Below are 26,143 nucleotides of genomic sequence, written 5' to 3' on the forward strand. Positions count from 1 at the left end.
AACACCTAAAAGACAATGACTAATAGCAATGCTTATCTGCAAGTGTCATTACAGTACTATGTAACTTTAGACAGAATTTAATTTTTAAATTTTTAAACATTTCAGACCGGAAATTACCTCCTTAATGACCTTTGACCCCAAAACTGTGAACACCCCATATACACTGGCTAATTTCAATGCATGTGTGCAAGTGGCGTCACTGTGTTATGTTATTTGAAGAAGAAGAAGAAGCATTTTGAGTGTCAAAAATCACGTTTTCGGTCCTAAACCGGAAGTAGTTACCCCTTAATGACCTTTGAACCCAAATATGTGAACACCCCAAAGACACAGCGTAATAACAATACACATGTTCAAGTGGCGCCAATGTGCGATGTTGCATATTGGAGAAGAAGCAAATTGACAGAAAGAAAGAAGAAATTAGAGTCAATAGAATCTGGGTACACAGCGAATAGCTATCTGCAAACCATATTTTGACCTTTTGACCCTAATAGTGCACAGCGCTATGTTGAACAAAGGGGAAGTCGTGCGATTTGTTTGTTAAAAGCAATTTCTCAATTGATTTCATTACATTGAAAGGTAAAGATTGAAATAAAACATGTTTGCATTTTTTAAAGACCGTTTAGTGCCTAAAATCCAAGATGGCCGCCGTGATTGAAAATTTGCCATATTTTACTCATAAATTGCGCTTTAGTAGGGTACAGAATGGAAGTCCCATTCTAGGGTTGAGTACAAGAAGTTTTGAAGATATTTCTTTATAAACTTGAGGACGCTGAATAAAATGAGAGGGGTCTGCACCATCGAAAAGTGTGGGGAACTCTTGGTAGAGGGCGTTTTTCAAAATGGCCGCCAAAATCCCTTAAAATCACCATAACTTGGTCAGAGAAGCACCCAGCAGCACGATTCTGATGTCTATACCCATGTTTTCAGGGTCAAGGAATCCAATAGAGTCATTTACAACAGCCTTTGACCTATCATTCCAAAATGGCTGCCAAAATTTCAAAATGGCCGCCAGTGAAAATTAATTTGGCTATATCTCGGGTGCAGAAAGTCCTAGAAGTATGATGCTGGTGTCTATACCCATGTTTACAGGGTCTAGAAATCCATTGGTATAATCTAAAACAGCACAGGACTTTAAATCCCAAGATGGCCGCCAAAATTTAAAAATAACCACCACTAAAATGCAGAATTTAGCCTTTATCTTATCAGTGGTTTATACAGTCTTATCCGGGGTTTACGATCCTTACCTGGGGCTAGCCTTAGCATAACGCAGTCTAAACCCCAGATAAGGTATCTAAACCCCAGATAAGGCGCCGTAACCCCAGCTTAAGGGACATAGATTCCAGATAAAGCAGTCCAAACCCCCAATAAGGTGCCTTAACCCTAAATAAGGAACATAAACCACAGATAAGGCATCGAAACCCCACGTAAGGTGCCTTAACTCTAGATAAGGATCGTTAACCCCGATAAGGGTCGTAAACCCCAGATAAGGCACCTAAACCCCAGATAGGGCGCCTTAACCCCAGATAAGAGACATAAACCCCAGATAAGAGACGTAAACCCCAGATAAGGCAGTTTAAACCCCAGATAAGGCACCTTAACACCAGATAATGCATCTAAATCCCACATAAGGCATCTAAATCCCAGATAAGGCGCCTTAACTTCAGATGAGGGACGTAAACCTAGGATAACATAGTCTAAACCCCAGATAAGGCATTTAAACCCCATAAGGCTCCAAATAAGGGATGTAAACCATAAGGGATGTAAAACCCCAAAAAAGGGATGTAAACCATAAGGCAGTCTAAATCCCAGATCCATTCTGTAGGCATCTAAACCCAGATAAGGCGCCTTAACCCCTGATAAGGGACGTAAACCCCAGATAAGGCAGTCTAAACTCCAGATAAGGCACCTTAATCCCAGATAAGAGATGTAAATATAGGATAATGCAGTCTAAACCCCAAATAAGCTGCCTTAACCACTGATAAGGGATGTTAACTGGGGATAACACAGTCTAGACCCCAGATAAGGCATCTAAACCCCAGATAAGGGACGTAAGCTCCAGATAAGGCAGTTTAAAAAACCCAAATACGGCACCTTAAACCCTAGATAAGAAACACAAACCCCATATAAGGCACCCCTAAACCCATTACACTGTTGTCAATGGCAAAATGGCTGATTTCGGGTGAAATTTTCTCAAATTTAGAACTCTCACCTGCTTTAATATAGTTAAACGCCACCAATATCAGGTGAAACTAGATTATTTAATGATCAAAAACTCGACATAGGTTGAAATGAGACTTTTGTTGTTTAAATGCACTGAACCGCAAACAAAATGGCATTGAGCCCTCGAAGCTGAAAGATGCAATTAATTAGATAGAGCGAATATATGCTAAAAGGTGTCATATAATGAGAAAAATATACCATTTCGAAGTATCAAAACCCAAAATGTACTTATTTGGCAATATAACTTGGTCAATACAGTGATTTTAAACAGTCTTCTCAGATGCCACGCAAACAAATAGTTCATCATTTCCATGCATCGCCCAGGCCTATTGGTGGTGTATAACCATGCACTAGTGCCATGAGTAGGTACTGTATCTGATATGTCGTCCATCTTGGACCTGACAAGGGGTCTGGTTATGTAAAACATTGTGCTTTTGGTTTAAAGACATAATTATACACTTGGAAACGTGATCATAAAAACAAACTCATGCATTTATATACATTTAAGCAGTATATAAGCAGCCATATTGGTCACCATATTGAATAATAATCATAATTCTAGAATATTAAAGTTATCTTTGAGTTTTTGAGCATACTTTGAGAGAGGTATATGGCTTTTTTTGCATGTGTCAGTCAGTTTTACAAGATTTTGGTGGCCATCTTGCATTTTTCCACTTACCCTGAAATATTAAATCTTTCTTTGAGTGTCTGACACAAGGCTACATAGTTCCAGTGTTTGAAATTTACGTTTTTAGCATGTTTTGAGAGCGATATATAGCTTTTTTTTGCATGTGTCAGTCAGTTTTATAGGATTTTGGCGGCCATCTTGGATTTTACCACTTACCCCGAACCTTTCTTTGAGTGTCTGACACAAGGCTACATAGTTCCAGTGTTTGAAATTTACATTTTAGCATATTTTGAGAGCGATATATAGCTTTTTTTGCATGTGTCAGTCAGTTTTATAGGATTTTGGCGGCCATCTTGGATTTTACCACTTACCCCGAAATATTAAATCTTTTCTTTGAGTGTCTGACACAAGCCTACATAGTTCCAGTGTTTGAAATTTACATTTTTAGCATATTTTGAGAGTGATATATAGCTTTTTTTTTTGCATATGTCAGTCAGTTTTATAGGATTTTGGCGGCCATCTTGGATTTTACCACTTCCCACGAAATAAAAAAATGCAAACATCTTTTTTCCCATTATTTACCCCCACAAGAGACAAAATCAAGTGAAAGTTTGCATATGTCAGTCAGTTTTATAGGATTTTGGCGGCCATCTTGGATTTTACCACTTCCCACGAAATAAAAAATGCAAACATCTTTTTTCCCATTATTTACCCCCACAAGAGACAAAATCAAGTGAAAGTTTGCTTTTAACACCGAAATCACACGACTCGACATAGTGCTGAGCACTATAAAGTAAACATTGCCCTTTGGGGTAATAAATAATTTTAACATGTTTAGAATGTCGTAAGAAACGTTCCTGTTGAATTTGAGCTCGATTGGGCCAATTTTAAACATTTTTTGCAAGTTTGACGTTTTGACCTCCTTAATGACCTTTGACCCCAATATAAAAAAAACCTCATCTACACCGAGAAAATGCATTGTTACAGTGTAAATTTAAAAAATCTACTATGATTAGTTATGGAGATAAAAATTCTTGAAGTTATTTAGCTTAAAACCGGAAATGACGTCTAAATGACCTTTGACTAAAAAAATAAAAATACCTTGCATTCATCGGGTAACACTAATGCATATATGAAGTTTATGTCACTCTACGTTTTGAGATAAAAAAAAATATATATATTTGATGATTTTTGGTTTTTGACCGGAAGCGACCCCTTAATGACATTTGACCCCAAAACAGTAGACACCTTAAAGACACTGGTTGGTAGCAATGCATGTGTGCTAATGGCAACACTCTGCTATGTAATTTGTAAAAACAGTGATTTTTTGAATATTTTTAGCTTTCAGACCAGAAATGACCCCTTAATGACCTTTGACCCTTATCTGTGAACACCCTATAGACACCGACCAAAGTCAAGTCACATGACCTAAGCATGTCACCATCACATGTTATTTGTGGCATTTTAGCCATTGTGAACAGGTCAAAGGTCAAATGGAGTCCAATGTCATGTAACATGTGGGGACATGGTCAGTGGTGTTTGTGACCAAGTATGATCAAAATCGGTCAAAGCATAGCAGAGCTAGGGCGAAACGTGGCAAATCACGCAAAATGTCACGTTTTGCTAGGAAAAAAGCAAAACAAATCACGTTTTTGACCATTGTAGCTAGGTCAAAGGTCACAGCCAGGTCAAAGTCATCTGCAAGTTTTGCACTAGCCCAATGGTCATTTGGGTCAAGTATGCTTGAAATCTGCCAATGCCTTGCGGAGCTAGAGCTGGTTGCCAGAAAGAAGAAGAACTAGACTTAGCTGTGGTCTATGACCACGAACACAACCGTGTTGTGACCCCTAATGACTTTTGACCCCAAAATATATGAAACGTCCATATACATTGGCTAATGTCAATACATGGGTGCACGTGGCACCACTTTGCTATGTTATTTGTGGCAGAAGGGACATTTTGAAGGTTTTTCGTCTCAGACCGGAAGTGACCCCTTAATGACCTTTGACCCCCAATAAAAATACCACATATGAATTGGGTAACCACAATTCATGTGTGAACATACCGTTACTGTCCTATGTTTTTCTTAGCAAATAAATGAAAGTTTTTCGTTTTATACCGGAAGTGACCATTTAAAGGAGGGTAACCCTATCGGTTTAGGACATGGATTCTCTTCAAACTTACACACAATGTCAAATATTATCCCCTTTATCAATCTATGTGAGAAAACGGGAACAATTTCAGCATATAATGTGAATAATTAGCATATTAGCAAGCCAATACACTGGTACGCGTGCATTGCATTCTGGTCAGGCATCCCGAAACAACGGCCGAGCGCATGTCCCGGTGGAAACAGGAAGTGTTCGCCTTGGCACTGAAAACCGGCTCGCCACAAATCTGTGTACACCACATAGACACTGAGTAATAACAATTCATGTGTGCAAGTGGCGTCGCTGTCATACGTAAGTTGTGGGAGAAGATGCATTTTTAGTTTAAATCACGTTTTTGACCCCATGACCCCTGCGTGACATTTGACCCCACAAGTTTCATATGTGACATGTAGGGGCACGGTCAATGATCATTGTGACCAAGTTAGGTCAAAATCGATGTAAGCATGTGAGTACTAGAGCAAATGTAATGGTTGACAGAAGAAGAAAGAAAGAAGACTAGACTTAGCTGTGGTCTAAGACCACGAACACAGCCGTGGTGTGACCCCTTAATGACCTTTGACTCCAAAATCTCAGAACACTCCATAGACATTGGCTAATCTCAATGCACGTGTGCACGTAGCATCACTTTGCCATATTATTAGGTTTTCTCTCCGGTTTTTACTCTGCTGGTTTTTCTGGCTAATAACAAATGTTGAACATTTTTGGTTTTTGACCGGAAGTGACCCCTTAATGATCTTTGATCCCAATTCTGTGTATAAGTTTTAGACACTGGCTCTAGATGATACATGTGTGCACGTGACGTCACCGTGAAATGTAATATGTGGAAGAAGAAGAATTTTAGTGAAAATCAATTTTTTTGGTTTTTAACAGGAAGTTGAACTTTAATGACCTTTAACCCCAAATGAAAAAATACCATATATTTACTATGTAATAGCAAGTCATGTGTAAACATACCGTTACTCTGCTATGTTTTTTCTATCTAATAAAAATGTTGAACATTTTGGTTTTCGACCAGAAGTGACCCCTTAATGACCCTTGATCCCAATTCTGTGAAAAAATTTTAGACACTTGCTATAGGCGATGTATGTGTGCAAGTGATGTAAATGTAATATGTGGAAGGATAAGCATTTTTAGGGAAAATCAACAATTTTGGTTACTACCCGGAAGTGGCCTCTTAATGACCGTTGACCCCAAATTAAAAAAACTCCATAATTCGTCGGGTGCATTACATAGTGACGGATGTTGATTTTGTCATTTTTATGAAAATTGGCCAATGTATTTTAAATAGTGAGTAGCATAATATTACCAAGATTTGAAGCTCAAGTTTGCATAATTAATTAGTTAATTAATTATGCAAATGACGGATGTTGATATATTACATTACCCGACGTTTTACATAGTGACGTATCTAAACATCCGTCACTATGTAAAACGCCGTTTACTCGGAAAAACAACTAAATTGTATGGCGTATCTGTCACATCCGTCACTATGTAAAAACATTATTTTTCAATTTGAACGTACGTAATTCAATATTGTTCATTGAAACCTACATGATTTCTTGACGGATGTTGATAACTGGGTATAAACCAAAAAGTTTACGTAGAGCAGATATTCAATGGATCATTATTTTAGTAAAATATCACTTTTAATAAGTTTTTAATGGTTCGAGTTGATTCAACAATTATTTAGAGACATTATTTCAAAGCGTTACAATATAAAAGGGATGATTAAGTAATAAAAAATGAAAATATGATCCTTTTTAATGAGTACAATTAGTGGGTTTTTAGCAGGTTCGCCGTCGGACAAGGTTCGAACTGTCAAGCTTTCGTCAGGAGTAGCTCTGACTTATTCAGGTCAAAGTACCTAAGAATGAAACATGTAGACCCCCCTTGTCTACTGATGACTCTGAAAAGAGTCGTTCACTGAAGACTGCCCCTTGTCAACAGAGAACAAGCAGATCTCGCCTATCTGCTAATATAAAGGTTTTGGTGGCTCTGAAAAGAGCCGTTCACTGAAGACTGTGACCCTTGTCTACAGAGAACTAGCAGATCTCGCCTATCTGCTAATATAAAGGTTTTGGTGGCTCTGAAAAGAGCCGTTTTCTGAAGACTGCCCCTTGTCAACAGAAACAAGCAAATCTCGCCTATCTGCTGATTTTGTAAGTTTTGGTGGATCTGAAAAGAGCCGTTTGCTGAAGACTGCCCCTTGTCAACTGAAAACAAGCAGACCTCGCCTATCTGCTAAATTAAAGGTTTGTTGGCTCTGAGGAAGAGCTGTTCAATGAAGACTGCCCCTTGTCAACAGAGAACATGTAGACTGCATATACTGTAATAGAAGTATACGGCTTACCAGGAACCGTTTGGCCACTCATGGACCGATTGATTGATTGTATACACGATGAGCGTTTTTATCACTTAATTGCGGACGTGGTTCAGATTAGCGGCTCTGTGATTGGTTGTTTGAAAATAGAGAGCGCCACATACGCCGTCATTTCTATTGATAGTAGAAGTTTCATTAACTCTGATTTCCAACGCTTCACGGGTTAACCTCATCCCAAAGTGAGAAACTTGTGCCAGTTTTGTTGTTTCGTTCCACAGAGGTTCATGGCCTTCTTTGCAAGCATGTTCAGCTAATGCCGAGCCTTCTTCTTTCTTTTGTCTTGTGGCTCTTCAGTATTCAGATATTCTGACCTTTAGTGGTCGTTTGGTTTGGCCTATGTATTGCTCACCACAACTGCAAGGTATAGAGTACACACATGGTGCACGATCCTTGGGCAGAGGATCTTTTGGGTGGCTTAGGATGTCTCTTAATTTGGCCGACCTAGAGTAGAATGTTTTGACCCCTGATCGGTTTAGAAACCGACAGATTTTGTCTGATACACCTTTGATATATGGCATGAAGGTAACGCCTTTGTGTTCATCGTCCGCCAATTCTTCTGATCGTTCTCCTGTCTGTTTCTTGATTGCCTTTTGAATGAGGTTTGAGGGATAGCCATTCTTGTTCAACGCTATTTCAATGTGTTTGAGTTCGTCTTTTCGATGTTCTTCATCACACAGAGTCAGTGCTCTGTGAACCACTGTATTGACAACACTGTTCTTGGCAGACATATGGTGACTAGAGTTAAAATGAAGATATTGATCAGTGTGAGTGGGTTTTCGGTATGTGGCGAAACTCAAGCTGGTGTCTGATCTCTGCACTTTGACATCAAGGAAAGGTATGCCACCAGCCTCCTCAATCTCCATTGTGAATTGGATACACTTGTGTTGATTGTTGAGATGACTTAGGAATTTGACCAGTTCGTCTTTGCCATGTCGCCAGACGACGAATGTGTCATCAACAAATCTGAACCAAGCAACGGGTTTCAAAGGATACGTATGTAGTGCTTTGGTTTCAAAGTGTTCCATGAAGATATTCGATGTTATTGGGGAGAGGGGTGAACCCATTGCCTGACCCTCTTTTTGTTCATAGAATTTCCCTTGCCATTTGAAGTACGTAGATGTGAGGCATAACTTCATAAGTTCTACGATCTCATCGCTTGTCATGCGTGTTCTGTTTTTAAGTGTATCATCATCACGCAAAATATCTCCTATAATCTTACTAGCATCATCAATTGGTACATTAGTGAATAATGATACCACATCAAAAGTGACCAATAAGTCACCTGGTTCTATGGGTATTTGCCCTGCCTTTTCTGGAGGATATTGATCACCTCTTTTATGTATTTTGTTTTACAGACCGTGATCATTGTTGTCAACAAATAGACAGCGTTCTTATTTATGATCACGGTGATATAACCAAAGACTAGCCAACCACAGCAACAATGCCTGTCGTAACATGTCCAATCCCTGGCTGTGACTACACCACGGCCATCGTTGCTACACTCATCACTACCCACAGCGCTATCCACACCTCTGGACAAACAGCCAAGGTGGAAAAGGTTAAACGACCCACGATTGCCGCTGCTGGCTCAAGTGAGGAATGGGCTTACTTTACATCTCGCTGGACAGACCATGTTAAAGCTACCGAAGTCACGGGCAAAGATCGGGTGGTACAATTGCTTGAATGCTGCTCAGAACCGTTACGCAAAGACCTCACAAGAGCAGCAGGAGGAACCCTTACAAACAAAACGGAAGCTGAGGTTCTAGCAGTGATAAAGATACTCGCCGTACGTGAGGAGAACACAATGGTCGCAAGGGCACATCTCCATAACATGCGACAGGATCGTGACGAAGCAGTCCGCAGCTTCGGGGCTCTACTCCAGGGACAAGCAGGCATTTGTAAATTTGTTATTAAGTGCCCAGGCTGCAACACTGACGTCAACTACACAGATGCAATTCTCAGAGATGTTCTGACACGAGGCATTGCTGATCCTGACATTCAACTTGACCTCCTAGGTAGTGAGAATCAAGACATGACATTGGAAGAGGTGTTTCAATTTGTTGACGCCAAGGAGTCCGGAAAGCGATCAGCTTCCACGTTACTCGACTCACATGCAGTTGACGCAGCAGCCACCAGCACGTATAGGAAGGTCACAAAAGCAAACTTTAAGGATAAATATGACCCCTGCTCATACTGCGGCAAAAAAGGTCATGGCAAAAGTTCCCCTGCCCGCATACGCAAGAATGAATGCCCAGCATTTGGACACACATGTGAACTTTGTCATCGTAAAAACTACATGGAGGGTGTCTGCCGAAGCAAAGACAATCCAAAACTTTCAAGACGAACACCCCCCAGGTCCTTCGCAGGACAAAGAAAGTGCTGTATTTGATGCTTTATGCACTGTCACTGACTCAGGACGCCCTGTGACCAGACACAAAACGGTCCCCCTTGACCACCACGTTTACGACAACCTGTCCGACACTTGGCACAAGAAGAGGTCCTCACCCCAACCATAATTATAGATGTGACCATCAAAGTCGTTCCCAAAGATTACACAGACCTTGGCTTTGACCTATCCACTCACAGCATGACCTGCCAGATCCCTGCCATGGCTGATGCAGGTTGCCAGAGCTGCCTTGCTGGAATAAAGGTCATTCACCGCCTTGGGTTACGTGAATGTGACCTCCTCCCTGTATCCATGCAGATGCACACCGCCATCTATGGAGGTATCAAGATCCTTGGGGCCACTGTACTCCAAATATCAGGCAAGGATGATCAAGGCGTAGTATTTGAAACACGACAGATGACTTATGTCACAGACACCTCTGACAAGTTCTTCCTTAGCAAGGAAGCCTGCATTGCCCTAGCGATTATCCCCGAAACCTTTCCCAAGATGGGGGCGACTCACACTGCACAACAGCCAGATGCCATTGCAGCACTGCAGGAGGATCCCACCATAGCCTGTGACTGCCCGCGGCGCCAAAAGTCGCCTCCTCCCCCCACAAGTCTGCCATTCCCGGCCACTGATGATAACCGTATGCAGCTGCAACAGTATCTCCTTGACTACTACAAGTCATTCAACATCTGTGAGCACCAGACACTGCCCCTTATGGACACCCCTCCCATCAAACTCATGGTAGATCCCCAGGCTGAACCAGTCGCACACCACACACCAGTTCCTGTCCCCCTCCACTGGAGAGATGCTGTCAAAGCTGGCATATACCATGATGTGCAGTTGGGTGTGCTTGAACCTGTCCCTATTGGTAAGCCTGTCACCTGGTGCCATAGAATGGTTGTGTGTGCCAAGAAAAATGGCAAACCTCGACGCACAGTCGACTTCCAGGCCCTTAATGCCCATGCCACACGTGAAACACACCACACCCAATCACTCTTGGTGAGTATTCTAATAAATGTCCAGTGCAATATGGTGTTCCACAGGGGTCGGTTGCAGGTCCACCGATTTTCACGGCATATGCTCAGCCAGTTTCGGAAATCATCAGGCTCCATCAGGTTGCGTTTCATATCTACGCTGATGATACTCAGCTTTATGTTAGTTTTAATCCCAAGTCACAGGAGGAAATAGCGGCTGCACAACTTAGGCTCACTAAATGCATCGCTGAGTTACGATCGTGGATGCTTGAAAACAAGTTAAAGCTGAACGACTCAAAAACCGAGCTTTTCTTGATTTCTTCTCCAAGATGTGCAGCTGCTATATCCCACCTTAACTTGAAAATCGGTGGATCTGTAATCACACCCTCTGCCTCAATTAAAAACTTAGGTGTTATTTTTGATCGTAGTCTTACCATGGATGAGCAAGTCAGCGCCCTGTGTCGTAGTATTAATTTCCACCTGCGTAATCTTACAAGAATACGCCGTTATATTGACCAAACCACTTGTGCACATGCAGTAAGATCTTTGATCCTTTCTCGGCTGGATTATGGCAACTCTCTGTTAGGTGGCCTTTCAAACCGTGGCATGCAACGTCTCCAAAAGCTTCAAAATCGCGCGGCGCGTCTCATTTTCCGAGTTAACAAGCGCACTAGTGCTGCGCCTCTGTTGCGAGAGTTGCATTGGTTGCCTGTCCAGCAGAGAATCGATTTCAAGATATTGGTGCATGTGTACAATTGTCTTCACGGTTCATCGCCAATATATTTGCAGGACCTTCTTCACAAGTACAGTTGTAACCGTGGTGGGCTTAGGTCCATGCAAGATGTCACCCGTCTTGCAATCCCCAAAACTAAAAGATCTTATGGGGATAAATCTTTTTCTGTTCAAGGACCTAGGTTATGGAACAATTTGCCTTCCAATTTGCACGAGGCTCCTAATGTGCAATCCTTTAAGAAACTTTTAAAAACCTATCTGTTTCCAAAATATTAGGTCTTTTTATGTATTTTCATAGACCTGTTTGCAGGTATTCACTCCCATTATGTAGTTTTTAAACATTGCTGTTTGATAAAATATGTATTTTATAATGATATATGTCCCTATTTGGGTTCAAATGTATTTTTATTATTTGTATAGTTATCAAAATTATTTTAATTGTGGTTCAGATTGCTGCGCATATCTGTTTTATTCAAATTTTCGATGTAATTAGGAGTATATTTTACCATGCTGTGATATATTGTTGTTCTTAATGCCATACTGTGTATTTTTGACGTATGTTTATTCTCTTTGTACAGCGCATTGATCCATGGGAAATGCGCTTTATAAGTTCTTTAAAATAATAATAAATAATCACCTTTTCAACAGGCTAGGCTAGGTCAGTCCCAAATGACAAGAAGAAAACTATCTTTGATGCAAGGAACGGCTATCATAGCATACCCATCTGCAAAGAGGATCGACACCTGACCACCTTTATTGCACCCTATGGCAGGTACCGTTACAAAACAGCCCCCCAAGGTTACATCGCCTCAGGTGATGGATACACCAGGCGCTATGATGCTATTATGTCAGACATCCCTAACAAGACCAAATGTGTCGACGATGTCCTGTTTTGGGCTGACACATTAGCTGACAGCTTCTTCCAAGCTGTTGAGTTCCTTGACACCTGTGGGCGGAATGGAATCACCCTTAACCCTGACAAATTTGTTCTAGGTGCTGACACCGTGGACTTCGCTGGTTTTGAGATAACCCCCACAAATGTCCGCCCCTGCAAGATGTTCCTTCACGCCATACTTGACTTCCCAACACCCACAAATATAACTGACATACGCTCGTGGTTTGGACTTGTCAATCAGGTATCATATGCCTTTAGCATGGCTGATAAGATGCTCCCGTTTCGTCAACTAATACAATCCAATGCAACATTCAAATGGGATGAGCCCCTCCAGAGTGCTTTCGAGGAATCCAAAGCTGTCATTATTGGTGAGATAGAAGAAGGTGTTCGAATCTTTGATACCAGCAAGCCCACCTGCTTGGCCACAGACTGGTCCAAGAATGGCATTGGTTTTTGGCTGCTCCAAAAACACTGCAGTTGCCCTAACACTGAACCATTCTGTTGTAAGACAGGGTGGAAGATCACCCTTGTTGGCAGCAGATTCACACACCCCCATGAATCCCGTTACGCTCCAATAGAGGGTGAGGCCCTTGCAGTCGTTGATGCACTAGACAAAGCCAGATACTTTGTACTGGGATGTGAGGACCTTATACTTGCTGTTGATCACAAACCCCTCCTGAAGATATTCAATAACCGTTCCCTGGAGGACATACCCAACCCTCGCCTGAAGAATCTCAAAGAGAAGACCCTGCGTTATCGCTTCCGAATGGTCCACATACAGGGTGAGTCAAAAAAAGTGCAATAGAGCAAAGAATCGATATTTATGCAAGAACCAAGTTGAACTTTCCCATTATTGAAAGTTTCTATAAATATCACACTCAATTGTCACCTTCTGTGAAAAAATGAAGTGAATCACAACTACCGTTTAATTTGTATGAGTCCTTTTGCTGCGATATCCAATTTCATTATTTGTCCACGAGATACCATGCTGTGAAACTGACTTTGAAGGTTAATTTTTGCATTATTTTAATTTCGTTCTGTTCAAAAATAAATTTCTAACATTATTTTAAGTCCTTCATACCTCACTCGACTCCAACTTTAATTCCAATATGTCCAACTTACTTGATATTTTGTAATTCACTAAACCTCAATTTTGCGTGCATTTCATTTCGACATTTGAAAAACCCGCCTACAAATTTGTATTGTTTTGATAGAGAATAAACATCTTTAAAGTAAAGGTAAAATGAAAATAACAACAAATAATGTTTCTTTTACTTAAACACAACTAAGGGCAATAACACTTTGGGTGCTCCATTTTATTTCAATGCCTTAAAGGTTAAGAAAATGACAGTTGTTCCAAATCTTCCTTACACAGAGTGAGCTGACATTCAAATTTTAGACGTCTCTTGGACAAACATTAAATCGCTATAAAATGTATCATAAAAACAAAACGGTAAATGCTAATTCCATAAATTTTTCACACAAGGTCACTAATGGATATATCATTTATAAAATTTAAAAGTTTTAAAACCTATAAGTTTCAACTCGGTTCTTAAATAAAAATGGATTCTTTTCTCTATTGCACTTATACGACTCACCCTGTACCAGACATTCGCCATCGTGCCACAGATTGCCTTTCCCGTCACCCAACTGGAGACCCTGTGAAGCTAAATCCGTCGTCTGTATTCCATAGTGGCGTATAGTGGGGCGCCGCGAATAAACAACTTTTCGAGAAAATCGGGTTTGAAGAAATGCCGATTTAAAATCGAGTTGTGTAAATCAGACATTCATTATATTTTGTAAATGATGTGAAATTTCTGTAGTAAACTAAATAGATTTTATTGTTATATATTTTTCAAAAGAAATAAATACATATTATTGCTGGCAAACTGAAAACAAAACGCACAAAACTATACGTCACTATGGAAAACAAGCACAACGCAACACCCTAACCTAACGTTAACCGTACGCCACCTCGGTCGCCGTGTAATCCATATGGCGTTACTTTTCGTCGTTTGTATTCCATAGTGGCGTATAGGTCACGATACGTCACTATGACATGTAGCGAGGTATACGCCACTATGACATACAAAGTTTTTCATTTTTGCCGATATTTCTTAATTATAAAATGTGTATACAAAGTGGTCGATACGCCACTATGGAATACAAACAATTTCAATGTGTAACTATACGCCACATTTAATTAATTAATTACTAATTAATTAGCTAGTTTTGACTGAAGAGACTTAGAAAATGAAAGAGAACATCATTAAAAACATATGTGCCAATTTTCAGAAAAATGACCAAAAATCACTATACGCCACTATGGAATACAGCCGACGAATCTTCCTGATGACATAGCAACTATTGATTCCATGCCCACCTTCTTAGCAGACTCGCAAACCCTCTTGCTTGGCCTACGCACCCCTGCAACACATATCAATGCCATTGAAGAACAGATCTTATCTTCTTCTGTGTACTCCCTGCACACCCTCAACCTCAAATCTGTCACATGGGACAGAGTACGTACTGCCACAGCTAGTGATGCCAACATGCAAACACTTGTTGACCTCATAGAATCTGGCATACCGGAATTCCGATATGAACTCCCTGAATCCCTACGTGAATACTTCAAATTCTGAGACGTTTTATATACAGTTGACGGTGTTGTGCTCTACAAGGATCGGGTGGTTATCCCACCACCCCTCAGAGATGAAGTGCTAGCCAATCTGCATGCCGCACACCAAGGAGTCACCTCCATGACTTCACGAGCGGAGGCATCAATCTTTTGGCCAGGCATTACCCCTGCAATTGCCGCAATTCGTGCCAGGTGCAATCATTGCAATCGCATCACTCCCTCGAACCCAAGTGCACCACCTACCCCACTAGTACCCCCTGATTACCCATTTCAATGTGTTTGCGCCGATTTCTTCCACTACAAAGGTTGCAACTACTTAGTAGTGGTAGACCGTTATTCCAACTGGCCGGTTGTTGAGAGGTCTTCTAATGGTGCAGAAGGACTCATTACTTGCCTCAGACGCACTTTTGTCACTTTTGGTATCCCCGATGAGCTGGCATCTGATGGGGGCCCCGAATTCACAGCGGTAGCTACACGTCGATTTCTTCAAGACTGGGGCGTACATCATCGCCTTTCCTCAGTAGCTTTCCCCCATAGCAACTGCCGTGCTGAGGTCGGGGTCAAGACTGTGCAACGTCTTCTTATGAACAACACCAGCCACAATGGTGATCTTGATACTGATGCATTACAACGTGCCATGCTCCAGTATCGCAATACCCCAGACAGAGATACTAAACTCTCCCCAGCCAATGTGTATTTTTGGCCGTCCCATTCGAGACTTCATACCCATACCACCTGGTAAATACAAACCCCATGATACATGGCGGGAAACACTAGCAGCTCGTGAAGAAGCTCTCCGCAACCGTCACATGAGAGGGGCTGAGCGCTGGAGCGAGCACACCAAACGACTCCTGCCCCTTGCTGTTGGTGACCGTGTTCGCATTCAAAACCAGACAGGTCCACACCCCCTGAAATGGGACAAAACAGGTATGATTGTCGAGGTACGCCAGCTTGACCAGTATGTAGTACGTGTTGATGGCTCCGGAAGGGTTACCCTACGGAATAGGAAGTTCCTCCGCAAATACCTCCCTGTCAAGATACCCTCTCCCCGATTGACAGTTGATACCGACATTGGAGTAAGCCGTCCGATAGTTCCACAACCTGTAACCCCACAACTATGCAATGCATCCAAGCAAACTGCTGCCACCAACAAAAATCCCCCAGGTTCAACCATGACAACTGTTAATCCACCATCACACCCTCCACTCCTATCACCCCCATTAACAGTGGATACAGCCCCTGGTCAACCATCCACCATGGCCCAGGACCCCTCTTGTCATCGTCACCAACTGCCTGTCCTTGATGACAACCCTGAACCTATGGCTCATCCGCAAGATGCAGGACATTCCCGTCCCCTCGACGCTGACCCTTCGCCAGCAGTCGTCCCAGCTGCTTCCCCCAGGCGTTCTGGTCGGAGTACCCACAAACCTGCCTGGCACTATGACATGTGATCCTGCTCCACCAACATCCTTTGACCAGTTGACCATGTTCTTTGTTGTTTAGACAGTGTTGTTCTTCGTAGTTTCAAAACAACAAAAATTTGACAGTGTTGTTCTTCGTAGTTTTCAAAAACAAAACTTTCATAACAAATGTTATTGTTTCAGTATTAGTCTTTGCCACACTTTAATGAACACTTATGAATAATATGTGCCACAGAACATTTTTCACACTATACCAATGTTCAGGACACTTGAATGAACATTAGGTGCCAAAGACTTGGGGGGGGGGGATAGAGGATATTGATCACCTCTTTTATGTATTTTGTTTTACAGACCGTGATCGTTGTTGGTCGCCATTAAAGTTCAACAAATAGAAAGCGTTCTTATTTATGTTGCGAGTTTTTGATGTAGGAAATGCCTTTCCCTGATAAGGGTGTCAATATCCGCTAGGTGTTTCGCTAAATTGTAGCATGGTGAATTGATTGAGCTGACAATATGTCTAAGTGGCATCTTTTCAGAGCCACCAAAACCTTTATACTAGCAGATAGGCGAGATCTGCTTGTTCTCTGTTGACAAGGGGCAGTCTTCAGTGAACGACTCTTTTCAGAGTCATCAGTAGACAAGGGCGGTCTTCATGTTTCATTCTTAGGTACTTTGTCCTGAAGAAGTCAGAGCTACTCCTGACGAAAGCTTGAAAGTTCCAAACTTGTCCGACGGCGAACCCGGAATTCCCGTCGTAAAAGCCTATCCCACATTACGTTATTGAAAGATGATCAAAATATGTTAAGAGGCGTTTAGAGGTGGCTCCAAATTGACAGATAATACAGTGTAAATTGGTAAAAACTGAATACAATCATTGGCGTTTTGTAAAAAGAAGTTGCAGCTTGTGTGATTAGCTATATCATGAGAGTGAGAACTAGTAAGATTAGGAGTAAATACTCAAATACAATATGCCACGTATATCGTGGGCACTCGTGACGAGTCGGTTTTATCATGAAAAAAGCGTTTAATAATCAGCGTAAAGATATTGGCGCAAGACATAGTGACGGATGTGTGACGGATGTCAGGGTGCAACGTTTTCACGTTTTTACATACTGACGTATAACTTTGTAATAATTTTACTGACTTAATAGCGAATAATTCTTCATGTGATAGATGTTTCAAGATACTATAGATACTAGTTTTTTTTTTTTTAAAAAGACAGCAATTTTTGGAGGATTTTACTTGTTAGTGTTCTGCTATGGTTGATCACAAATCGGCGTACTCTTTGATCGCGTCTAACTCAAAAACTTTTTTTTCTGGCGAAGTTTAACATCCGTCACTATGTAATACACCCGACGAATACTATGTAATAACAAGTCATGTGTAAACATACCGTTACTCTGCTATGTTTTTTGTTTTTGACCGGAAGTGACCCCTTAATGGCATTTGATTCCAATTCTGTGAAGAACTTTTAGACACTTGCTATAGATGATGCATGTGTGCAAGTGACGTCACGATGCTATGTTATATGTGGAAGGAGTAGCATATTTAGTGAAAGTCACGAAGAAAAAAGATAAAGAAGAAAGAAAAAAGAAGAAGAAACTAGATATGTTGCAGCCTCATAAGGCTACGAAGTCTAGCCGTGAACTTGAAATTACCTCTGATGACCTTGAAATGACCTTGGAAATAATTATCTTTTCGTGAAAAATGTAGGCTCAACATTTAATAACAATATATCATTTGACCTTTGTCTGACCTCTTGATGACCTTGAAATGACATTCATCATGTTTTGAATCATATCAAAATCACATATACTAATTTACATTAAACTTGGACAAACATTGAAATTTTACCTATTTTGACCTCTGGTGACCTTGAAATGGCTTTCATTCAAATTGGACAAACTTTAGAATTTGTTATAGGTCGTGCACCTGGACTTTCTCAAAATTAAATATATCTCAATTTTTACTTTGGATTTCAATTTTTTTACTTTAAATATGCAGTAAAAGATATCAACAGCAAGCTGCAAGGCCCCGCTAATTAGTGTACTGCTTTTCGAGTGAGTGTACTGGAAACAAAACCCTGGTTTTACCTGAAAACAATTTTTTTTTTTTAATAGAAACATCATATGGGGTACTAGAGCATGTGTAGAATATAGAAACGCTGTGGTATCTCATATGATAGTCATGGTATGCTTAGCCTGAGTCGCTCGGCCTATCTCGAACAAAATCGCGATGCGTAGCTGTTAAAAACCTAGAGGATTCGCTGTACTATCACGGCAATTTTTAACACGAAGATATAGGGATGATGACGATGTGCACCCCACGCCACCTCTCAATATACGCGCATGTATATGATTTCTAGGCCTAGAACTCGGGGTGTAATATGCCACCTTTGACAGAGAGCATCAACTGTCGTCCGCGGGGATAGATTTCCGATAATCATGATAATTATTATGTTAGCACAATAGGCTATTGTATACTTATGGTTATATACCGTATACTGTGTCCTCCCAGCATAATAGTGTTATGATTGCAGGCCAGATCTGCTCTACTTTTTAATCCCTTGATTTTTGGTTTCTGAACAAAAGAGAAACCAACACTTATGATTTGAAATGAGGGAGTCCATATTATGCTCATAAAAACCAATACATTGATTAGGATGTTACTGCTCAAGGACCATATGCTCATGGAGCATATGTGTCACCCAACTGAAGCGACTTGGGCATATTTTGCTATATAATGTTGTGCTTGTTCGAAATTTGATATTGTGTTACCCTGTTCCCGTTGATGGAAATGTTACTATGGTTACGTATAATTAAAACTTGATACTTACGGGCACGCACGTTCTTTGAAAAAATAACATCATCAGAAACAAACAACAAAATAAAAGGCAGAAGTAGCTGAATCCTTTCCATGTTCTCATGTATGTCAGTCTTGATTCTTGAAAACGGATAACAATAATCTCGACGCATTGTCCGCAACCTTAATCATTTTTCAAGTGCTAAATCAGTTTATTTTGCAAATTAAAGAATCAACGGCATTGCTAGTAGCTTACAAATAAGTGCAAAAACATATTAACACTTGCTAGTGAACTTGACGAAAGTTGCAGAGTGGTCACAAGTGTGTAATGGTTTGTTCAGGTTATTAGCATTATGTCTACTTGTTGCCGTGCCTGTGCCTATCGTCTCTTAATCGATCAGGCAAGCCGTAATGTTAACAATATCCTAGTCACGTATCAGTTAATTCAGGTTTGTACATGGTTTGTTGGTTCATCGAGAAAACAACCAGGTCAACAGATGGCGTGCTTTACAGTTAGCAGATACACATGAAACAAACGCATAGAGCATGCACGAGCCGGGAGTTTAAATGCACTGGGAAGTGTCAATTTTAGATGTAAACAATGAGATCGTAAATAAAAAAGGTTCTAAAAATACAATAAAACGAAAGCGAGTCAATATTTACATACATTATAATTTATTCATGTTTACACGTGTGACATTTTTTGACTTATTTTGAGATATAAATATAGAAATCTCAGTGGTGCTGTGACAAAAAATGGCGAAAATTTCCTTGCATTTCAGTGCTAATTAAGTGCACCAAAAATCATTTCTTACAATTTGTTTGTGCAATTTGGGACCTGAGGATGGCACAAAGAAGGTGCCTATATAATAATAATAGAATTATTGTCAACACATAAATTTTCCGTAAATTTTTGACAAAATCAGTCATAACTGGCTGGGTATAATTGGGTAATTGAGTTTGAATATATCATGTCATGGACTAAATAAACATGATCGAATAACAAATTAAATACTTGTTTGTGACATTCCCTATTCTTGATTCATTTTTAAATATCGTCTTGCAGTAATCAAAACATTAATAAAAAAAAACCCGCCGATTTAATAAAATCCAGCCCATATAAAGGTTTTCATATTTAGCGCATTGCGGTAATACATTCTTTCCACACAATCACGATTGAAAGAAACAGATACTTTATTATAAAATAAATACATTTTAGGCTTAGTAGACCGTTATTTTGATGGAATTCTGAAATCTGAATAAAATTTAAATATTGTCACTTGTGTCATGATTATTTAATAATAGTAAAAATGTGTACTTTACTGAAAAAGTGAAACATTCATGTTTTATGGATTACCTAACACGATGCGTAAATTGCTGCTGAAGAAATTACAGGGAGCCGATGCACAAACACAGCGACTTGCTTCGTCCTCCGACGCGGTAACACTTGCGCTGTGTGTTTAAGCAGAAGGTAGCAGATTTGATCAATCGTTCCTTTATATTTGGAACATTTACAGGAATAAATTTTGCTGATGAAGTAGCAATAAGTTGGAAATATCAGAACGTGAATATCATTAATCGGTCATTTTTTGTCTGCAAGTACAGTACAGTCGCGGATACCGAACACTCGGCGACTGAGACCCCGGACTGAGACTCGGTCAGTCACTGAGTTCATCCCGTATGTATCTACGAGTTCGCCTATCATACATGACCGGATGTAAAGCTAAATAATTAAACAATCCTGTACATGTACCTTATTCGATTCCTTCATTTTCTCATTGTGATAAGTTCATCTCAACTTGGTGTGACAATCTGAACTGGTAGCAGCAGCAGTTATTTTTTGCAATCTGTTTTCATTCCGGTTCTTCGGCGAATCTTCGCTCTTAGTGCTTTACTGTAATATACCCTATGCATATCGTGGATGGCTTGGCCTATCCCAAATCATCCCGGCCAGCACTTTTCTCATTTTTAAATCCACACACTTTATTTAAGAACTTCATTCTTGATTTGATCATGATGTTTCCTTCATGTTATTCTTATTTTATTTAAGATATTTTTCATGTAAAGTAAGTTGACAATGACTGAATTCGTACATTGGCCCGATGCATGCCACAGTAATGCATGGTCATTGTGTTTACACTCAAATCCGGAAGTAACTGTGTGTCCCCGAGCTGACGTCATCAACGAAAGCGCCCAATTTGAACGATTTCGTTTTGTAATTTAGGGGGGTGCCGATATCAAATCTTTTCATGGAGATTATGTCTAGCCTGGTACGTTAGGCAAATAAAAAATATTATTTTCTGCTTCCTGACATCATAAGCTTTCCATTGATGTATAACTTTATTTTCAATGAGGTTCACCTTTATCGTTGACTCATATGCATGAGTCACATGATCATTGCATGTAATTTGTTAAAGGAGTAGCATTTTTCGTGAAATCAACATTTTTGACCATAAGGTCAAGGTCAAAGGTCACAGCGAGGTCACAGTGAAATGGAAGGTTTGGCCTAACCGAGTGGTCATTTGGGTCAAGTATGAGTGAAATCTGTCAATCCCTGGCGGAGCAAGAGCATTTGATTGGTTGCCAGAAGAAAGAAAGAAAGAAACTAGAGTCAACAGAATCTGAGTACAAGCCGCAATTTGATCTTTGACCCCTAAACTTTGACTTTTGTGGTCATAAATATTTTTAACGTGTTTAGAATGTCGTAAGAATCGTTCCTGTTGAATTTGAGCTCGATTGGACCAATTTTAAAATTTGACCTTTGACCCCTATAACTTGACCCCTGGGTCACAAATGCCATTAAATGCATTTTACTTGTTTAGAGTGTCATAATGGTTATTACTATCGAGTTTGAGCCCAATCCAAGCATGTCGATGATTTAACCTTTGACCTCTATAACGTGACCCCTGGGTTACGGATGGGGTCAACTGTATTTGCTTTGTGTTTGATATGTCACAAGGATTACTCCTGGTGAATTTCAGCTCAATCGGAGCTTGTTTGTAGGTTTAGACCTTTGACCTTGTACTTTGACATATGGGCTCAAGACTATCATAGACCTCCCCGGCCACTTATGTTGCATCACTGTAGTAATAACGGGCCCTATCCGCCATCCATAGACTGAGATATAGCCAATTTGGCTCAATTTTAAGCATTTTATCGAGTGCCACAAATGACCTTAGATGACCTTTGACCCCAAATCTGTGACTCTGCAGTAAACATCAGTCAATGGCCATGCATGTGTGCAAGTGACATCACCTAGCTATTTCACACATAGCAGATATGAATTTTTGAAAATTTTTAGACTTTGACCGGAAATGACCCCTTAATGACCATTGAACCCTTATTTGTGAACAGGATGTAGACACTGACTAAAGTTGAGTCACATGACTTAACCATGTCATCATCGCTTGAAATTTATGGAAGGAGTAGCATTTTTTGTGAAATCAACATTTTTGGCCATAAGGTCAAGGTCAAAGGTCACAGCCAGGTCAAAGTCAAATGGATGGTTTGACATGTCAAGTATTGTTGAAATATGTCGATCCCTTGCGGAGCTAGATGCAGTTGATTGGTTGCCAGAAGCCAGCTATGTAATTTGTAAAGACAGTGATTTTTTGAATATTATTTACAAGTTTTTCAGACTGTAACCGGAAATGACCCCTTATTGACCTTTGACCCCTTATCAATGAACACCCTATATACACCGACCATAGACGAGTCATGTGACCAAACCGTGTCATCATCGCATGTTGTTTGTAGGAGAAGATACATTTTGAAGAAAAATCACATTGTTGACCTCTTTCTCTAGGTCAAAGGTCACACGTAGTTCAAAGTCATATGACATGCGCGGGCAATGCCAACGGTCCTTCTGACAACGTTTAGTTAAAATACGTCAACCCGTGACTGAGTTATACGTACGAATGTGGTCGACAGAAGAAGAAAGAAGAACTAGACTTAGATGTGGTCTAACCCACGAACACAGCCGTGTTGTAACCCCTTAATGACCTTTGACCCCAAAATATATTAAAACCCCATAGACATTGGATAATGTCAATGTATGTGTGCACGAGGCATCACTTTGCCATGTTATTTGTGGCAGAAGGGGCATTTTGAAGGTTTTGTCTCAGACCGGAAGTGACCCCTTAAAGACCTTTGACTCCAAATTTGTGTACACCCCATAGACACTGGGTAATAACAATGCATGCGTGCAAGTGGTATCACTGTCCTACGTAATTTGTGGGAGAAGATGCATTTTAAAGGTATTTCGTTTTATACCGGAGATGACCCCTTAATGACCTTTTGACCCCAAATAAAAAATACCATATATACATTGGGTAAACACAATTCATATATGAACATACCATCACTCTCCTATGTTTTTCTTAGCTAATGAAATTTTTTGAAGATATTTCAATTTATACCGGAAGTGACCCCTTAATGACCTTTGACCTCAAATATGTGTACACCACATTGACACTAGGTAATAACAATGCATGTGTGCAAGTGGCGTTACTGTCGTCCTACGTAATTTGTGGGACAAGATGCATTTTAAAGGTAGTTGGATTTATACCGGAAGTGGCCCCTTAATGACCTTTGACCTCAAATAAAAAATACCACATATACATTGAGTAACTGCAACTCATATGTGAACATACCGTTACTGTCCCTATGTTTTCCTTAGCTAATAAAAATATTTGAAGGTATTTCGTTTTAAACCGGAAGTGACCCCTTAATGACCTTTGACCCCAAATATGTGTACACCATATAGACACTGGGTAATTACAATACATGTGTGCAAGTGGCGTCACTGTCCTATGTAATTTGTAGGAGAAGATGCATTTTGAGTTGAAATCACGTTTTTGACCCCTATGACTCCTGCGTGACCTTTGACCCCACGAGTTTCATGTGACATGTAGGGGCACGGTCAATGATCATTGTGACCAAGTTAGGTCAAAATCGATGTAAGCATGTGAGTGCTAGAGCAAATGTAATGGTTGACAGAAAGAAGAAGAAGAAGAAGAAGAAGAAGAAGAAGAAGAAGAAGAAGAAGAAGAAGAAGAAGAAGAAGAAGAAGAAGAAGAAGAAGAAGGAGAAAAAGAAGAAGAAGAAGAAGAAAAGAACTAGACTTAGCTGTGGTCTAAGACCACGAACACAGCCGTGTTCTGACCCCTTAATGACCTTTGACCCCTAAATATATGAAAATACCATAGACATTGGCTAATGTCAATGCACATGTGCACGTGGCATCACTACACCATGTTATTTGTGGCAGAAGGCCCATTTCGAAGGTTTTTCGTCTCAGACCGAAAGTAACCCCTTAATGACCTTTAACCCGAAATTGAAAAATACCACATACACATCGGGTAAACACAATTCATAATGTGAACATACCATCACTCTCCTATGTTTTTCTTAGCTAATAAAATTTTTTGAAGATATTTCGATTTATACCGGAAGTAACCCCTTAATGACCTTTGACCCCAAATTTGTGTACACCACCTTGACACTGAGTAATAACAATACATGTGTGCAAGTGGCGTCACTGTCCTACGTAATTTGTGGGAGTAGATGTATTTTAAACGTATTTCGTTTTATACCGGAAGTGACCCCTTAATGACCTTTGACCCCAAATCTGTGTACACCCCGTAGACATTGGGTAATGACAATGCATGTATGCAAGTGGCGTCACTGGATTTAAGGACATCCTTGAATCTCTTGTGTTCACCTCCTCGTGAACGCTGACCATTAACTAGCTCGCCATAAAACAGGGCCTTTGGTATTCTGCTATCATCCATGCGAACAAGATGTCCAGCCCACTGGAGTTGACCTTTGATGAGGATTGCCTCGATACCTTCCGATTCACAGCTCTCAAGTACCGAGGTGTTTGGTACTCTGTCCTTCCATGAGATACCACAGATTTTACGAAGGCACCTTAGATGGAATTGGTCAAGTTTTCTCACATGCCGGCGATACCAGGTCCAAGAGACACTTCCATAAAGGAGGGTGGAGAGCACAACTGTTCTATATACACCGAGCTTAGTACTGAGTCGGATGCCATGATCAGACCAGAGTCTGTGCTGCAACCGTCCGAAACTGGCACTTGCTTTGCTAATTCGTGAAGTGATCTCATCATCAATGCAGGCATTCTGTGAGAGGAAACCACCTAGATAGCAGAACTTCTGCACAACCTTTAGTTGATCGTCGCCGATCTTGATGACTGGGTCTATAGGTGGGCTGCCTGGCTTTGGCTGGAACATCACTTCTGTTTTCTTAATGCTTATGGTAAGACCATAGCGTGTGGCTGCTCTAGCAAAGTCGTTGAGAATGCTCTGTAGATCCTCTTCGGTAAAGGCAATCAGGGCGCAATCATCGGCAAACAGTAGCTCACGATAGAGACACCTTTGTCTTGGCTTTCAGGCGTTGAAGGTTGAAGATAGAGACACCTTTGTCTTGGCTTTCAGGCGTTGAAGGTTGAAGATTCCACCATCGCTTCTAAACCTGATCATGACTCCTTCGTTACAGTCCTTGAAGGCATCTTGAAGCATTGCAGAGAAGATGATGCTAAACAATAGAGGGGCCATAACACATCCCTGCTTGGTACCATTTGACACTGGAAATGCTTCCGATGTTGTCCCTAGGTCAGATATGCGGGCCATCATGCCATCATGAAATGAGCGGATTATCTTAACTACTCTTGGTGGGCATCCTATCTTCAGTAGTAACCTCCAGAGCCCTTCACGACTGACAGAGTCGAAGGCTTTGGTGAGATCAACAAACACCATATACATGTCTAGGTTGTGTTCCCTGCATTTCTCTTGGACTTGTCTAGCTGCAAATAGCATGTCTGTTGTGCCTCTTCCAGCTCTAAAGCCACATTGACTCTCTGGAAA

The 26,143-nt window shown here is 40.6% G+C and overlaps 2 protein-coding genes across 2 annotated transcripts in view; both read right to left on the reverse strand.

Moving 5' to 3' along the window:
* The window catches only part of LOC140169610 (uncharacterized), a 42,781-nt gene extending 23,135 nt beyond the window's left edge, over window positions 1-19,646 (reverse strand). The window contains exon 1 of the mRNA XM_072192875.1: window positions 19,291-19,646. Coding sequence (XP_072048976.1) covers window positions 19,291-19,429 — 139 coding nt within the window. The 5' untranslated portion in view covers window positions 19,430-19,646. The remainder of the gene's footprint in view (window positions 1-19,290) is intronic.
* Window positions 19,647-25,666: 6,020 nt separating this feature from the next.
* On the reverse strand, window positions 25,667-26,095 carry LOC140170525 (uncharacterized). Its single transcript, XM_072193878.1, has one exon. The coding sequence runs from the start codon at window positions 26,093-26,095 to the stop codon at window positions 25,667-25,669; it is 429 nt and encodes a 142-aa protein (XP_072049979.1).
* Between the last annotated feature and the right edge of the window lie 48 nt (window positions 26,096-26,143).

This window comes from Amphiura filiformis, chromosome 14 (genome assembly GCF_039555335.1).
Source record: "Amphiura filiformis chromosome 14, Afil_fr2py, whole genome shotgun sequence".
NCBI classification, from domain to species: Eukaryota; Metazoa; Echinodermata; class Ophiuroidea; order Amphilepidida; family Amphiuridae; genus Amphiura; species Amphiura filiformis.